Source organism: Myotis lucifugus, unplaced genomic scaffold, assembly GCF_000147115.1.
Source record: "Myotis lucifugus unplaced genomic scaffold, Myoluc2.0 scaffold_322, whole genome shotgun sequence".
Taxonomy (NCBI): domain Eukaryota; kingdom Metazoa; phylum Chordata; class Mammalia; order Chiroptera; family Vespertilionidae; genus Myotis; species Myotis lucifugus.
Window position 1 is genome coordinate 235,283 of NW_005871370.1, and position 16,813 is coordinate 252,095.

The 16,813-nt window shown below is 48.8% G+C and overlaps 1 protein-coding gene across 1 annotated transcript; it reads right to left on the bottom strand.

Moving 5' to 3' along the window:
• Window positions 1-1,353: 1,353 nt before the first annotated feature.
• On the bottom strand, window positions 1,354-13,484 carry XAF1 (XIAP associated factor 1). The gene is made up of 8 exons (XM_006100659.3): window positions 13,327-13,484; window positions 11,593-11,728; window positions 10,963-11,019; window positions 10,417-10,612; window positions 9,151-9,236; window positions 6,111-6,440; window positions 1,764-1,836; window positions 1,354-1,618 (listed from the first exon to the last, which is right to left on the bottom strand). Exons 1-7 carry the CDS (start codon window positions 13,356-13,358, stop codon window positions 1,780-1,782), a joined length of 894 nt encoding a protein of 297 aa, XP_006100721.2. The 5' UTR covers window positions 13,359-13,484; the 3' UTR covers window positions 1,354-1,618; window positions 1,764-1,779.
• Between the last annotated feature and the right edge of the window lie 3,329 nt (window positions 13,485-16,813).

A 16,813-nucleotide genomic window follows, 5' to 3' on the forward strand; every position in this document is an offset into this window, starting at 1 on the left:
AAGAAAAAAATAAAAAAAAAACAAATAAAATAAGAAAATCATAAAAAAACAATAACAAATCAAAAAACAAAACCCAGATGGAGGAAATATGAAAAACCCAAAAATAAAATACGCTCTACCATCCCCTAACTAAATCATAAACCCAGGGTGGCCCGGTCCACAGAGCGCGGCCAAGATCGGTCCTTGCGCCCACGGTCCGGTCCGGAAGGCACCTGGGGGAGGGGCGCTGGGAGGCAGGAGGCTCGGGCCCTGCCCTGCGCGGCGAGGCTGGGCATGCCCCCTGCCCTTCTGCCTTTGGGCCAGGAATAGGTTCTGCCCCCAACTTGGGGCTCAGTCGACCGCCTTTCCTGTCCTGACCCAGCCCCAGCGTCCTGTCAGGTCCCGAGAGAACCAGCTTAGGCCCCTCTTCTCAGAATCCATCCCCACGTGATCTGCCATGGTTTCCACTTTCCCCACCTTGGATGGGACTCCCAAAGGAAAGCCTGAAGCAACCCTAACCCACCCAAAGCTCGAGAAGTGCCCCACCTTCCCAGCGCGGGGGGTGGGGGGGGAGGGGGAGGATAGGGAGCACCTAACCCACCCACTTGCCCTGGCCCTTCCCTTCCAGGCAGGGGCTGGTCCCTAGCGGGTCACCCCAAAGGCCAGGCAGAAAGGTAGGCTATACTGTTGGCCAGTTGCATCGCTAGGCTTTTCCCAGACACCTCGACCAACAGCCTTGAAAGGCACCCCTTTGGGCGTCACCAGTGATCCCGGGGGCCTGTGGGGGGCTTGGGACAATGCTTACTAGAGGCCTGTCTTCATCAAGGCTGTGGACGGACAGATTGGAAACACCCACACCAGGGTGCGCAGGCAGCTTAGCCTACAGCCCAGGCTCACTTCCCTCTCCCTCCCTCCCTTCCTTTCCGGCCGCTTCTCTCCTGTGTGCTGTCTGGCCCTGCTGCCCACGGCTGCCCTCTCTTGGGAAACCAGTGAGGAATCCAAAGAAAGGTGAACAGAAGCTTTCAGGGAGGGTGTTTCTATTCTTTTCTTTTTTTAAAATTCTTTATTGTTGAAAGTATTACACATGTCTCCTTTTCCCCCCATTGACCGCTCCCAGCCCTCCTGTCTGTGCCCATTGGTTATGCGTCTATGCGTGCATGCAAGTCTTTTGGTTGATCCCTCCCCCCCCTTCCCTCCCCTGCCTTCCCTCTGAGGGTGTCTTTATTCTCCAGGGAATATGTACACATCTCAAAACTCAACAGGAAAGGAAACAGTCCATTCTGAAAATGGGCAAAAGACTCGAATAGACATTTCAGATGGCAAATTAGCAAATGAAAAGATAATCAACATCATTATGGTAAATGCAATTGGAAATCACAGTAAGAGACGACCACGTATTTATTAGAATAGTTAAAATTAGAAAAAAATGATGATGGTGATACCAAACACTGGCCAGAGAATGCGGGGAAATGATGACGGTCACACCAATTGCTGGTGAGAATTTAAAATGGACAAAGCTGGGGTCCCCCGACATGTCTGGGCCATGGGGCCCAGATGCTTGATCCGAATTCTCAGGCAGATGAGCTGGAGGCTTTTTTCTCTCCTGGTTTATCTGTACCTCTTGGGCAAACCAACATCTCTGTCCAAAAGGAGGGAAATAGTTAAAATCCAAACCCTTTCTTCCATAGGAAAAACCCCCAGGAATAAAACCCACCTCCTTTCCCAAGGAAAGGCTACCACAGAGAGTCAGCAGGGAGACCATACATCTTCTAAATCTGCAGTACCTTTTCTTTTCCAAATCTAGCTGGAGTTTCTCCCTTGTTTTCCTCTCCATGAAGCTAACCACCAGCATTTCTCCTAAAGAAATGGATATAAAAAAAAAGTTTGACGTGTTTAAAGTGGGAAGTGCTATTTCCTGGGGTATCTCTGGGTATGGCCCTCCCTAGTTCCTGGAGCACAAACCCTGAGCTATGGATGGCAGAGAAAAGGCATAGGGCCCAGTGAACTAGGAAGGGCCTGGGTGGGGGAGGGGGGCGGGGAGGGTTGGGGCAATGCTTACTAAAGGCCTGTCATCATCAGTGGGGTGGATGGACAGATTGAAGAACACCCACACCAGACACTCTTATGCAGCCATTAAAAAAAAAAAAAGAGCCACATATGGACTTGGAGGGAGGAATGTCCTTGGGTATTGCTAAATCATAACATTAAGTTGCATGGAAATATATATAATCGGACTCGAAATGTGTATGTTTGTATGTGGTTATGACCCATGCTGTTACTCTGTAATTATTTTTGTCTCAAGCAATATATTTTTATTGGCTAAATTTGGCAACCCTATTATATAAGGATGAAGGAATGTATGGAAGGAAACAAAAAATTGTGGGAACTAAGAGAATACGGCACCACCTCAACGTAATGAAGGCCATATATAACAAATACATAGCTAACATACTCAACCAGGAAAAGCTAAAAGTGTTTCCCTTAAGATCAGGAATGTCCACTTTTACCACTTCTATTCAACATAGTACTGGAAGTCCTAACCACAGAAATCAGATAAAAAGAAGTAAAAGACATCCAAATTGGAAAGAAGTAAAACCATCATTTACAGATGATATGTAGAGAACCCTAAGGATTCCACCCCAAAATTACTTGAACTGATAAATGAATTCAGTAAAGTAGCAGGATACAAAATAAATATCCAGAAATTGGTTGAATTTTATATATCAACTAGAGGCCCGGTGGTCCCTCAGCCTGGCTTGTGCCCTTTCGCAGTCTGGGACCCCTTGGGCGGAGTGAGCCTAAGCTGCAGTCGGACATCCCTCTTGCAGTCTGGGACCCCTCACTCCTTACCGCCCGCCTGCAGCTGAGGCGGGAGAGGCTCCTGCCACTGCCGCTGTGCTCGCCAGCGGTGAGCCCGGCTTCTGGCTGAGCGGTGCTCACCTTGTGGGAGCGCACTGACCACCAGGGGACAGCTCCTGTGTTGAGCGTCTGCCCCCTGGTGGTCAGTGCGCATCATAGCGACCAGTTGTTCTACTGTTTGGTCGATTTGCATATTAGGGTTTTATTATATAGGATAATGAACTATCAGAAAAGGAAACTAAGAAAACAATCCCATTTACTATTACATAAAAAAATAAAATGCCTAGGAATAAAATTAACCAAGGAGATAAAAGACTTGTACTCAGAAAATTGTCAGATGCCGAAGAAAGAAATTAAAGAAGATACAAATAAATGGAAGCATATACCATGCTCATGGATAGGCAGAATTAAAATGTCCATACTACCCAAAGCAATCTATAGATTCAATGCAATTCCTATCAAAATACCAATGGCCGTTTTTACAAAACTAGAACAAATAATCCAAAATTTTATGGAACCACAAAAGACCACAAATAGCAACAGTAATCTTGATAAAGAGAACAAAGCCAGAAGTATCATGCTACCTAATATCAAACTATACAAGGTAATCAAAACAGCATGACATTGACATAAAAACAGACACATAGATCAATGAACAGAATAGAGTGCCCAGAAAGAAGCCCATACCTTTAAAGTCAACTAATCTATGACAAGGGAGGCAAGAACATAAAATGGGATAAAGACAATCTATTCAATAAATGGTGTTGGGAAAATCAGACAGTTAAATGCAGAAAGAAAAAGAGAGGAAGAAACCACCTTCTTAATGCCATATTAAGAAAGACCTCAAATAATGAATGAAATACTTAAGTGTAAGACTTGAAACCATAAAACTCCTAAAAGAAAGCATAGGCAATAAAATCTGTGACATTTCTCTTAGCAATGTTTTTTTCTCTCCCCTCTGATATATCTCCTTGGGCAAGAGGAACAAAAGAAAAAATAAACAAATGGGACTACATCAAACTAAAAAGCTTTTGCACAGTAAAGGAAACCACCAACAAAGTGGAAAGATAGTCTACTGAATGGGAGAAGATATTTGCCAATGATACATCTGATAAGGGTTTAATACACAAAATTTATAAACAACATACAACTCAACACCAAAAAAAAAACAACAAAAAAACCACACAACAAAACAACAACACACAAAAACAATCCAATAAAAAATGGGCAAAGGACCTGAATAAACACTTCTACAAAGAGAACATACAGATGGCTGATAAACACATGAAAAGATGCTCAACATCATTAACCATCAGAGAAATGCAGATTAAAACCACGGCGAGACACCATGTCACCTGTCAGAACGGCTATCATCAATAAATCAACGAATAACAAGTGTTGGTGAGGATGTGGAGAAAAGACAACCTTCCTGCACTGCTGGTGCAGCCACGATGGAAAACAGCGCGGAGGTTCCTGGAAAAATAAAAAATGGGTCTGCCTTCTGACCCAGCGATGTCACTTCTGGGTGTACATCCAAAGACACCCAAAACACTGATTCACAAGAGTATATGCACCCCTATGCTCACTGAAGAGTTATTTACAATAGCCAAGATATGGAAGCAATCCAAGTGCCCATCATCGACAAGTGGCTAAAAACGCGGTGATACGAATATGCAACGGAACACTACTCTTCCATCAAAAGGAAGGACATCTTACCATTTGGAACTGCATGACTGGACCTAGAGGGTAGCACGCCAAGTGAAATAAGTCAAACAGATAAAGACAAATAGCACATGATATCACTTATGTGTGGAAGCTAAAGAGCAAAATAAATGAGAAAACAAAATAGAAACAGACTCATAGATGCAGAGATCAGACTGATGGCTGCCAGAGGGAAGGGGGTTTTGAGGGCTGGGTAAAAAAATGAAGAGAGTAAGAAGCACAAATTGGCAATCACAAAATAGTCCCAGGAACGTATCGTACAGCATAGGAAATGTAGCCGATAATATTGTAATAACTATGTATGGTGTTAGGTGGGTACTTGAAATATTGGGGGGGGGGCCACTTGGTAAAGAATATGTCTAACCGCTATGCTGTACATCTGAAGGTAATCCAAAATAATATTGGATGTAAACTGTAATTTCAAAATTTCAAAAAAGAGACTATGGCACTAATAACACTCCAGCAAGTATGAAATTCACCCATCTTTGTAAATTTCTATGCTTCTGTGCATATAGAGATGCTTAAAGAAGTTAGAAAATAAAGATTTGGGTCGAACTTTTTGTAAGGAGTGTGGATCATATTAAGTGAAAAAGGCAAATGGTGGTGTAATAAGTATCGGAAGATACTATATGGGGAAAAGGAAGAATTCAAACCCCACATAGGTTTGTTCAGGTTTGTGTGAGCAAAGGTAAAGCCAGGCTGCTGATGTTGGTATCTCAGGGCATGGGACTGGGAGGGGGGGAAGTGGGAGGATTAGCTTTGCCTGTGTATATCTTTGTATGGTATTTGGATGTCATGTATTTTGAAAAACAAATAATGAAAGCTTTTTATTTTTTCTTAAGTGAAGCATCCAGTCCGGAGCTTAAGAGCATAAGCTTCGGAACGCTATACACGTGGATCCCAGGCTGGATCCTGCACTCTCTAACTGTGTAATCCTGGGGAATTATAATTCAGTCTGGTTTCCTAATTTGTAAAATACAAATAACATATCTGCCCATGATGCATAATGAAGATTAACTGTGTGTACAGAACTCTGCATTGTAACTGGCACATATGGTTTACTACCTCTAATGCTAATTCTTACTATTACCAGAAGTCATCTAGGAGGTAAAACTCAGGATATCGAGGCTGCAGATCCTATCTGCTGGAGGTAAACCTCAATCTGCTGGAGGCAAGATGCCAACTGATTCAGGATCTTGAACGAGGCTCTGATCTCTGGGCCTCCGTTGCCTTAACCCCGGGAGAGAGCTGGACCGGAGGCCCTCAGCTTCACTCATTTACTCAACTGTTTAAAGCATTTGCTGTGGTCAACCGGAGACACAGAGATGAAAGAGCTGGCTCTGCCTTCAAAGGTGGCCCTGTCTCTGGGAGATGATGCCAACAAACCAGGTGGGAAGTGCTGGGAGAGAGTGGATGTGGGCACACAGAGGAGGAGACAGGGGAGGGCCTTCCAGTGGCAGGGTCTGCACACACCCTGCAGTCCTGGGCTTCTCTAAACCCTAAAGTCCAGATGGTGTTCGGCCAGGTGAGGAGAGAGCAGAGGCTGGTACCTGATGCTGGTTTAGGGTCGGCAGGGGAAGGAGGATGTCACACTGAGGGCACCTCCGCAGAATGTCATAGGCCGGGTCGTCCGCGACCCAGGGCTGGTGCTCAGGCTTCAGAGGCAGGTCCAGGGTTTTGTCTGTGCCGCGCGGTGCTTGCTTTGTTGAATTTTCAGAAAGAAGAGGAAATCTGCTTGCATTTTTCGTCTTTGGGCGAACATCTTTCACTGCGGTGGGAGTTTGATCTTCAGCAGCCTGCCTTGGGAGGGATGGAGGAGAATTTCCCGTCTCCTCACTCGGAAAATATTTTGCAGACTCCGAGGTGGTACGACATTTATCCTGCAATTGTGAGTAATATGTCAAATTTTAAAACGACTTTGGCTTTACTCGCTGGACAGCACAATAGACTAGATCAGTGGTTGGCAAACTCATTAGTCAACAGAGCCAAATATCAACAGTACAACGATTGAAATTTCTTTTGAGAGCCAAATTTTTTAAACTATATAGGTAGGTACACTGTTATTAACTTAATTCGGGTACTCCTAAGGCTTAGGAAGAGCCACACTCAAGGGGCCAAAGAGCCGCATGTGGCTCGAGAGCCGCAGTTTGCCGACCACCGGACTAGATCAGCTGGAAACTTTCCACCAGGAACACTTAGAGAGGCTGGATGAAATGCAGCAAACAGTCATTTAAGTTGATAGCTGACTTTGTAAGAAAGAGAGAAAGCTCCGTGGCCCAGGACGAAAACCTAACCTGTGAAGCACTTGGGCTGACAATTTGGGAGATGTGGGTCAGTCTTGGATGAGAGAAAAGTCCCATCCACAGAAGGTGGGGAACTGAAAGTAAGGCTCCCTGTTCCCAGAGGAAAGTCCGGAACCTTGAAGGCTAAACTACGGGGGCAAAATCAATCAATCAATCAATCCATCAGTTAATTGGATAAGAAAAGTGGCAAGGAGGCTTGTCCACCTTGAGCTGGAGCTGGAGTGTGGGGAAGGAAAACTGATGCTCCTGGGAATTCAGAGCCACGGGTCCGTGCCATCTTTGTGTTTGGGGCTCAGATTTACATTAGTCTCATGGTGTGGCAATGCCCTCGAAGAAGAATTAACCTGCAAGTGGGAATGTCTGGCAAGAGCAATAACAAAAGTTCTCTGGAGGGTATATAACTTCAAACTACATCGTACAGGATTCTCACAGGTAGAGTCACTAAACAGAAACTCACAAGTAAGGCTTGCAGACACCCAACGAAGCAATCTCCTTAAGTAAGGGTCAGACCCCAAGCAAAACCAGGATTAAGTCTCCAAGAAGTTCAGATAATAAAACTATGGGATACAGATTGTAAAATAGGAATTAAAAATAAATAGAACAAGAGAAAATAATAAGATCCTATGAAAAAAAAGAGCAGGCAAATTTAAATGAGAGATAAATAGAACTAGAAATGAAAAATACAGACATTGAACTCAATGGATAGGAAAAAAAAAAAGCAGATTAGATAGATTTGAAGAAATTCCCCAGAATATAGGAGTGGTAAATAGAAAATGTGAAAAGTTAGGAGACAAGCAGCTAGAATGAGAAGGCTTAATATACATCTGTTATGTCCCACAGGAAGAGTGGGGAGAACATGGGAGAGTTAAGGAATATTGGGGACCCAAAGGGACTATGGACAGGAAGGAGTAGGGAGCGACTGCTTCACGAGTAGAAGGTTTCTTTGGGGGGCGGTGAAAATGCTCCAGAACTAGATAGAGGTGATGGTTTCACAACATTGGGGATGTACTAAGTGTCACTAATGATATGTTTTATGTGTATTTTACCACAATAAACAAAAAGATCTAGATCACCCTAGGGCAGTGGTCGGCAAACTCATTAGTCCACAGAGCCAAATATCAACAGTACAACAATTGAAATTTCTTTTGAGAGCCAAATTTCTTAAACTTAAACTATATAGGTAGGTACATTGTTATTAACTTAATTAGGGTACTCCTAAGGCTTAGGAAGAGCCACACTCAAGGGGCAAAAGAGCCGCATGCGGCTCGCGGGCCACAGTTTGCCGACCACGGCCCTAGGGCAGTGGTTCTCAACCTTCCTAGTGCCACGACCCTTTAATATAGTTCCTCATGTTGTGGTGACCCCCAACCATAAAATTATTTTCATTGCTACTTTATAACTGTAATTTTGCTACCGTTATGAATTGTTATGTAAATATCTGATATGCAGGATGTATTTTCATTGTTACAAATTGAACGTAATTAAAGCATAGTGATTAATCACAAAAATAATATGTAATTATATATGTGTTTTCTGATGGTCTTAGGCGGCCCCTGTGAAAGGGTCGTTCGACCCCCAAAGGTTGAGAACCGCTGCCCTAGGGTTTTTTTTTCAATTCTGATATTCATAGTTCTCTGAATTGAAGGGTTAAGAGAGGATAAACATTTCTCTGCTCAAGGAAAAGGAGACGAGTTTCTCGGAGAGAAACATTGGGAAGTTTCCCCAGAGAGAGAATGCTCCGTCCTGCAGAAAAGGGGAATAGCTTGGCACAACCAAGGTACCCACAGTGCTTAGAGCTATGGAGGGACGAGTCTGTGAGTGTTCCCAGGCAAAGCCAACCAACCAATCAGTCAATCAATCAATCATATCACCGCACCTCTACAGAGTCCCCCTTTGGTACCAGCCCTCAGATCAGCTTCATGGTGGGAAGATGGAGAAAGTGGTTCACTTTTGTGAAGGAGCTCCCAGTCCAATAGACAAGACTCTCACAGGGACAGACAATTATAAAGCAGATCCTCGTGAGGCCATGCCCAGGCCCTGAGACTGAAGATGCTCAGAGGTGATCAGGTAGCTGGACTGGTCAGGGAGGCTCCTTGAGAGCTGGCACAAATGGAGATCGGTTACGTATGATAAATTAGCCCAAAGCCATTCACAACATCCCTTTTTGAGCAAAGCAAAAATGAATGAGGCTCTCTCATATCTTATGTGAAATTGGACCCAGAATACTACCTTTTTGGAATACAGACAAGCTACGGGCACCATTAGAAAATGACTAATTGCTACTCACCATATGGTGTAAATACTTATTTCCTGGGATCATTTGGTTGCAATAATGACAGCAGATACTGCTTTCGGGAGCTGAAATCTTCTTCCCTAGTAAACACAGAAACAGCACCACAAATGATCGCCCTTGACAACGGCTCGCCCGGCTGTCCCGCAAGTGCGTACATGGCCTGTCGTCACAAGTATGAACCGTCCCAAGTATGTACCGTCCGGGCCTGCCTGCCCGCCCTGCACTGCCAGCGTCCTCAGCCACACAGGCAACCCTTGGCCGAGTCACCCACATCACCTCCTTTACGGCCACAGAGGTGCGCTCAGCGTGGCACATGACTCTGATGAAGAGACATTCCCCTGGTTTCTAAAGAGACGAGGGAGCCATTAGCACAGATGCCAGCCCTGTCCAGCCTGACTGCTCTTTCATTTCAGCAGTTTCTGAGCTCTGGGCTCAGACTGGTATTGTACTTGTCTCTGTTGATCGTGTTGTGTGGTCTGGCTGAAGCTGGGCTGCGTTGATGAAGTTGTGTGGTGGTGTTAAAGTCCAGCCACGCTGGAATGAAGGAAATGCCCATGAATTTGTGCAAGCATCCCCGGTTTCCCTTTGCCATTTTCACCTTGAGTAGCTTGTTTGCCAGGAGAGACGTACTATACAGGGATTTTAGGCTCACGCCACATGTTACCAAGACAACCGGTGAAGTCAACAGTAGATCTGTCACACTGACAGCTGTGTCCTCTGCTAACACACCTCACAAAGGGGTGACTGGGTGCAGAGAACATGAAATGGTACCAGGGAGTCACCAGATAGCCCAAAGGTCAGGGGCTCCAGCTAACTTCCTTCTGCTCACTGCTGCTGGTGGGAAAAACTCCAGCCTTGATGCCGGGAAACGTGGGTGTCCAGCTTCACCTCTGCCTCTAGCAAGCGCCTGATTCGTTCTGGGCATGGGTTTGCCATCTCTAAGAGGAGGCAGGCGATCTCTGCCAGGCTAGGATCGTGCCAGGGGACTTCCAAGGAAGGCTCCCATTTTGCAGGGCCCCATTGCCCCTGCATCCTTCTGGGTGGCCCCCAGCCCCCCTCCGCCTGCCTCTAGGTCTCCCTGGGAGGGTCATTTGAAGAGCTCAGCAGACAGACGAGGAGGCCACCACTATGGTACCTGGTCTAGAACTAGAATAGCCAGATGGATTTGAGACCCTCACAGCCGTCATCCACACATGGCACCTGTCCTGTTGAATGCCCACATTCCTCGCTCCCCGTCCAGGAGGCTCCCGCCCTGCTCACCTGTCTGGTGCTGGGCCTGCTCGCTCTGGCAGGCATCCCTGTGCTGGGCCAGCGTGCGGAGCATGATGGGCTGGCCGCAGTCCAGGCACAGCTCTATGCGGTTGCCGCAGTGGTGCTCATGGATCTCCAGCTTGCTGAGGCGCACGGCTGCCCTGCAGAACTCACACACGACGGGGCGCTCCTGGCATTCCCTGGTCTGCGGGGAGGCAGGCAGGATGGCCAGGTCACTCGCCAGGAGTGGCTGAGCCCAGGTGGGGACATGGGCTGATTTCCCAAGGGGCCTGAGCAAGTAAGGAAGCCGACGGGATGGGCCAGAGTGGGACCCCCTTTGGGGATTTTGAGCTGTCCTGGGTCAGCAAGCCCTCTGACCAGCCTCTGGGGGACCGGAGGCTGCGTGTCCCTCTGCTGAACACATTCTCCACTGCTTCTCAAGCCTCCTTGGGGGAGGAGAGAGGTCAGGGGGAAGCCTATCACTGGCCCCTCCTCCCCTCCCCCTCCTCCCAGGGTGGCTGCTCCTGGGAAGGATGAACCGCACTTGATTCTCACCTCGTGAAACGCCAGCACGCTCTTCTGCATGCTCTGCTGGCACATGGCGCACCCGACCTGCACAGAGAGAGACGCTGGTCCCAGCACCTGCTGGCCGCCTCCACCTCTGCGCTTCACACGCTGCAGGCTGGGCTCTGTGCGCCCCCAGGCACCGGATCAGGTGTGTTTGCCTTCATCCCCAGGGGCACAGCCCCGTGTTCAAGAAGTGTTTGGGGGCATGCTTTGAGTTGAAAGGGATGCCTGAGCCTGAGGATCTCAGACAGACAGAGAAGGGGCCCCAGGAAGGAGCAACATGAAAGAGCAGGAAAGAAAAGCCAGCCTTGGCCGTGACTGCCTTCTAGGGCTTTCCTCTCCGGCTTCTCCTCTTCACAAATCTCAAAAGAACACGCAGTCCTTCCTGAAACAGAGACCCCTGCCCTGGGCTAAACCCATAAGCCTGTAGGGAAAGGGCTGGGCACGGGAACAGCAGGGTAGACGCAGTTTCCTAGGAATACTGTGTCCGCTGCACAGGGCCTGAGGCATGCAGGGCTCGGCGACTTGCCCACGGCAGCCAGGCCCGCGGCCGCAGCAAGGGTCCGAGTCAGCCTCGCTGCACAGCACCCTCCTGCGTCCCTCCCGGGGCCGCCTCACCTGCTGGTGCCCGTTCTCGCAGTGCTCGTCCATCTTCGCCTGGAGGACGGGCTCCTTGCACTCGGGACACTGGGCCAGGAACAGCACGCAGTGCGCCTCATGGAGGGCCAGGTGGGCAGAGGCCACCCTTCTTTTGCTGCCAGAGGAAGGGGGAAGGAAGTCGGGCTGATTGCAGGTATAACGCATGGAGCCCTGTTTCCCACCCAGGGCCGCTGGGTTAAGGAATGTCCAGGCCTCAAGCACTGAACATATGAAGATGATGTCACCGTCCCTGTGGCCCCACGTTGGTCCCAAATCAGAACATCGCAAAATCATAAAGTGTAAGAACGCACTACGAGCTCTTCTATCGCCCGGGGCCAGTGAGGGTGGGTGGGAAGGAGCAGGTGGGAGAGATTGCAAAGGGGCCCAGGGACGTCTTGGGTAGGTTCATAGGTTCCCTGTGGTGATGGTTTCATGGCTATACACATGTGTCAAACGCATGCAACGGTGCACTTTAAACATGTACCATATGTCGATTATACCTCTGGAAAGCTGTTTGAAAAAACGAAGCAACAAATATCACATTCTTTCAAAGATTTGGTCTTGTTTTCAAGAGTTCCCCTGCCTGGCCCACAGAAGTTGGGAGTCCAGCCCTGGCACGGCCATGCTTGCTGCAAGGGCAATGCCATCTTTCAGACTCGCCACGACGGGGAGAGCCGAGGCCGTCCACCTGTCCCCTGCCTGCAGGCTCACCTGCGCAAACCCTCACAGGGACCCCCATCCCGCCTCGGAGACCCCAGAGAGTGTAAGCTTCTGAGCCTCCCAGTTCCCGGGCAGGGTGTTTCCCAACTCTCCTGTTGACCAGGAAATGCCTCCTTTCACGTCAACCAGCCCTTGCTTGTGGAGCTTGGGAGGAGGGAGACTCAGTGCCCGTGTCCCCAAAGGCCCAAATGCTGACCAGAGTAGTGCGCCCAAGTCCCTGCCTGTGGGAGGGACTCCCTCCCTTGGTATGCACAAGCTCTGGGCTCTGCACTGTCCAGAGATGGCACCACGGCTGCCTCACCGTCCTTCCTCTGTTCTCCCTGCTCTGCCTGGCCTAGTCCCTCCCCCCTCTGCCTGGCCTGGTCCCTCTACCCCTCTGCCTGGCCTGGTCCCTCCCCCCTCTGCCTGGCCTGGTCCCTCCCACCTCTGCCTGGCCTGGTCCCTCCCCCTCTGAGTTCCCTGCCCTGTCCCCTCAGCTCCTCCCCCCAAGCAGGTTCAGACACCCAAGTGCCAGGAGGGTCCAGCTGGAGCAAAGCTCTCTGGGAAGGTTCCCTGCTGGTTCCTGCCACAGGTGGGCCGCTTCGCGAGTGAGGCCCTTGATGAGTTAGAGGTGCGGGCCAGCACTCTGCTCAGCCTCCCTCTCAAGGTGAGGGGGGCTTGGTCTCAGACTGGTGTGCAGACCATATGATCAGAACCCCAAATCAGGAGTAGCCCATCAGGGACAATGAGCCTGGCTATTCGGCTCCAGGACTGTCTCGAGGGGTGGAGGGTGAGTGCGGCCCAGTGATGTAAGGTAATGCTGACCACTTCCTCACCCCATGACCTCAGAGATCTGCAGGGGGTAAGCCTTCCTTCCCCGGGGGCCACAGCACCAGCCCTCCCTCCCCGGGAGTTTATGCCTGGACCCTTTTCTTCTCATTCCAGAAACAGACTCATTCTGCCCACCGGCTCCCTGGCCTGGGCGGGCTCGGGTGGCTGCTGGCAGCTCCTTACCAGTTCCCGCACACCTGGAAGGCTCCCTCCATGGTCTAGTCTCCGGAGTCTTCCTGCTGAGTTTCGTTTTTTGCAGAAACAAAACTGAAAGTGTTCCTACAGCCCGGCCCTCAGCTCTGGGGGGAGGAGTTTGCAGAATTCTCAGCCGGGGCTGCCCCAAGGTTCCTGTGGCTGGACACGCCCGGGCCACCCCTCTTCAGCCGGCCAGCCCAGCCTGCCCCTGCTGCCTCCCCCACCTGCACTCTCACCCCTGCTGCTGCCACTGGCCGTGTCTACAACCCTGGGGGTGGGAGCCAGAGGCCAGGCCTCCCTCGGCAGCAGCCCCGCCCCTGTCCCAGGCCAGCTTCACTGCATCCGGGCCTGTCCATCCCCTTCCACTAACGGGGACCTGCCCTGCTCTCCTGCTCCTGTCGCTGGTCCTCCCTCTGCAGGAGAGAGATGGCTTGCTGTGTTGAACTGGCAGCTGTTTCCTGAGAGCAGCTCCTGGACTTCCTGCACCCGCCTCTGGTCCTGGTTGGTGACGACTTTGCAAACAGGGTCCGGGAGGAATTGGGGACGCAGGTGGTGAGCACCAAGATGCAGCTTGGTGACTGAGGACAGCAGCCTGCCTCTCTGAGCGGCTCCTTACTTGTAAATAGTTATAGCGAACACCCCTAGAACTCTAACAAGGCGCCAGCAGGCGAGGAAGGTTCTATCTTCATCACCCCCGTCTTCAGATTAAGAAACCAAAGCATGGCCTCATCTCGGTCGCCAGTTGGTTAGGGTGTCGTCCCCATACACCAAGGTTGTGGGCTTGATTCCTGGTCAGGGCACATACAAGAAGCAACCAGTGAATGCATAAGTAAGGGGAACAACAATTCAAACCCTTTCTCCTCTCTCTCTCTCTCTCTCTCTCTCTCTCTCTCTCTCTCTCAAAAAAAAAAAAAATCAATAAAAGAAAAGAAAAAAGAAACCAAAGCACTGAGGGGTGATGTAACTTACACATTGCACAGTAATAGGCCGGCAGCAGAATCAGGCTTGAACCCAGGCAATGCGCCCTAGGCTTGTCGCTCCTGGAATGGCCTTGAGGTCGGAGATCTGAGTTTGAATCCTGATGGTGTAATAACTGGCAGCTTGAGTCACCTTAGCCTTTGGGACTTTCGTTTCCTCATTTTTTGGGCTCAACGGAGGACCTGGAGGACTTTAGGAGACCAGGTGCCCCAGAAATTGTGTAAAATTGCTTTCACGTGAGTATGTATGTGCCTGTTCCCGAGGAAGAGCGCCGTTTTGAGCAGACACTCAAAAGGAGTCCACGACCCAGACAATTACAAATGATGGACCCATTGACTCCAGAGAGTCCAAGAAATCAAGTTCTGTTAAAAGCAGCACATGTCCCCAATTCTACACGCATCATTGCATCTAGTGACTAGAGAACATTTGTCTTGTCTCCCTGTGTTCTCTTCACAGGGAGAAGCAGGCTACAACCAGCTAGATTACTGAAAATGATAAAACAGTATATCCAATTGCTCAGGGGATTGAAAAGTTTACAAATAATTGCGATTCCACTGGAAACATTTGGACATTATATATTATATGTTGAAGTTTTTAGAGGGGGTTTAATGTATTTTTCTGTTTCTCAGAATTTTATTCATAAAAAAAAAACAAGCCCAGAAGATTGATTTGTTGTTCCACTTTATTTAGTTTTTTAAAGTTTATCTTTATTGTTGAAAGTATTACAGATATCCCCCTTGTTCCCCCCAATTGACCCCTTTCATCCCACACCCACCCCTCCCAGGCCTTCACCACACTATTGTCTGTGTTCAAGGGCTGTGCATATCTCTCTATATAAAAACCAAGCAACCGGAATGACCGGAATGACTGCACCAGTCGCCATGACCTGCACTGTGGCTGGCCAACCAGCTCGATCGGGGGCAAGGCCAGCTGGCCAACCTCCCACGGCCCCTCCCTCAGGCTGGCCAGGCCCCCGATCACCACCCCCCAATAGGGGGTGGGGCTGGCCGGCCAAACTCCTGCATCCCCTCCCCCCAGCTGTGCACGAATTCGTGCACCGGGCCTCTAGTATGCATATAAGTTCCCCAGTTAGTCTCTCCCCACCCACCACCTACCTACACCTTCCCTCTGAGATTTGTCAGTCTGCTCCATGCTTCTACTAGTATGTCTCTGGATCTATTTTGTTCATCAGTTTATTTTGTTCATTAGATTCCATATATGATTGAGATCATAATGCTTGTCTTTCTCTGACTGGCTTATTTTGCTTAGCATGATACTCTCCAGGTCCCTCCATGCTGTCTCAAAGGATAAGAGAGCCTTCCTTCTTATAGTTGCATAGTATTACATGCTATAAATGTACCACAGCTTTTTTTATTCACTCATATACTGATGGCCACTTGGGCTGTTTCCAGATCTTAGTTATTGTAAATTGTGCTGCTATGAACATAGGGCTGCATATATTCTTTCTGGTTGATATTTCAGGTTCCTTATGATATATTTCTAGAAGTGGGATGACTGGGTCAAATGGAAGTTTGATATTTAATTTTTTAAGGAAACGCCATACTGTTTTCCATAATGGCTGCACCAGTCTGCATTCCCACCAGCAGTGCACTAGGGTTCCCTTTTCTCCACATCCTCGCCAGCACTTGTCATTTGTTGATTTGTTGATGATAGCCATTCTGACAGGTGTGAGGTGATACCTCATTGCCATTTTAATTTGCATTTTTTCCTATGTCTCTTGGCAAGTCCATCTTTAATTAGCTTCAACATTTATTTTTACTTTTTATAAACTCAATTAAGAAAATAATATGTAATTAGAGAATTTTGATTGTGGTTTTGCATATTTGTCTAAGCATTTTAATTAATTTCAACTTTAGCAAGTAGTCGCTGATAAATGCATAGCAGCTTTTCACTAATGTATGAAATCCCTCCTGATGTCTTAAAAGTGGGAAATAAAAAAGAGATCATGAAGGCACAGATGGGCGGTGCCTAGTTAAAGCACTTAGCATGGGGCCTGGCCACTTACCTTGGTGCTGGGGTGGGAGGACAGTAGCTTCCAAACTTGTCCACACGCTGGAATTGCTTGGGAAACTTCCAACTTCCAACAAACAAACAAACCCTGGATGCCTGTACAACCCCAGAGAGTGGGATTTCATTGGTCCAGCATGTGGCTGGGACTTGGGAGTTTTTGAAAGGTGCCAGGTGATTCTAACCCGCAGAGGGGAAAAGGCTGGTTCTGAATCCCAGAGCCGGCCTGAGCCTTGGGCCTTGGCCCCTGGCTTTCCCATCGGAAGAATTAGAGAACGGGACAGATGCGCTTCTACAGATTCTGCAAGTGGAGCTGCACAGAGTGGGGACAGGCACGTGGTGCTCATGAAAGAAAGATGGGCTGGGTTGCTGCAGGGGGAGAGCTGGGGTCAGCGGGTGGACAGCCCAGGAGACCCTGAGCTCCCTCCAATCACAACCTGTCCCTGGATGAGCCGCAAGGCATGAAGGG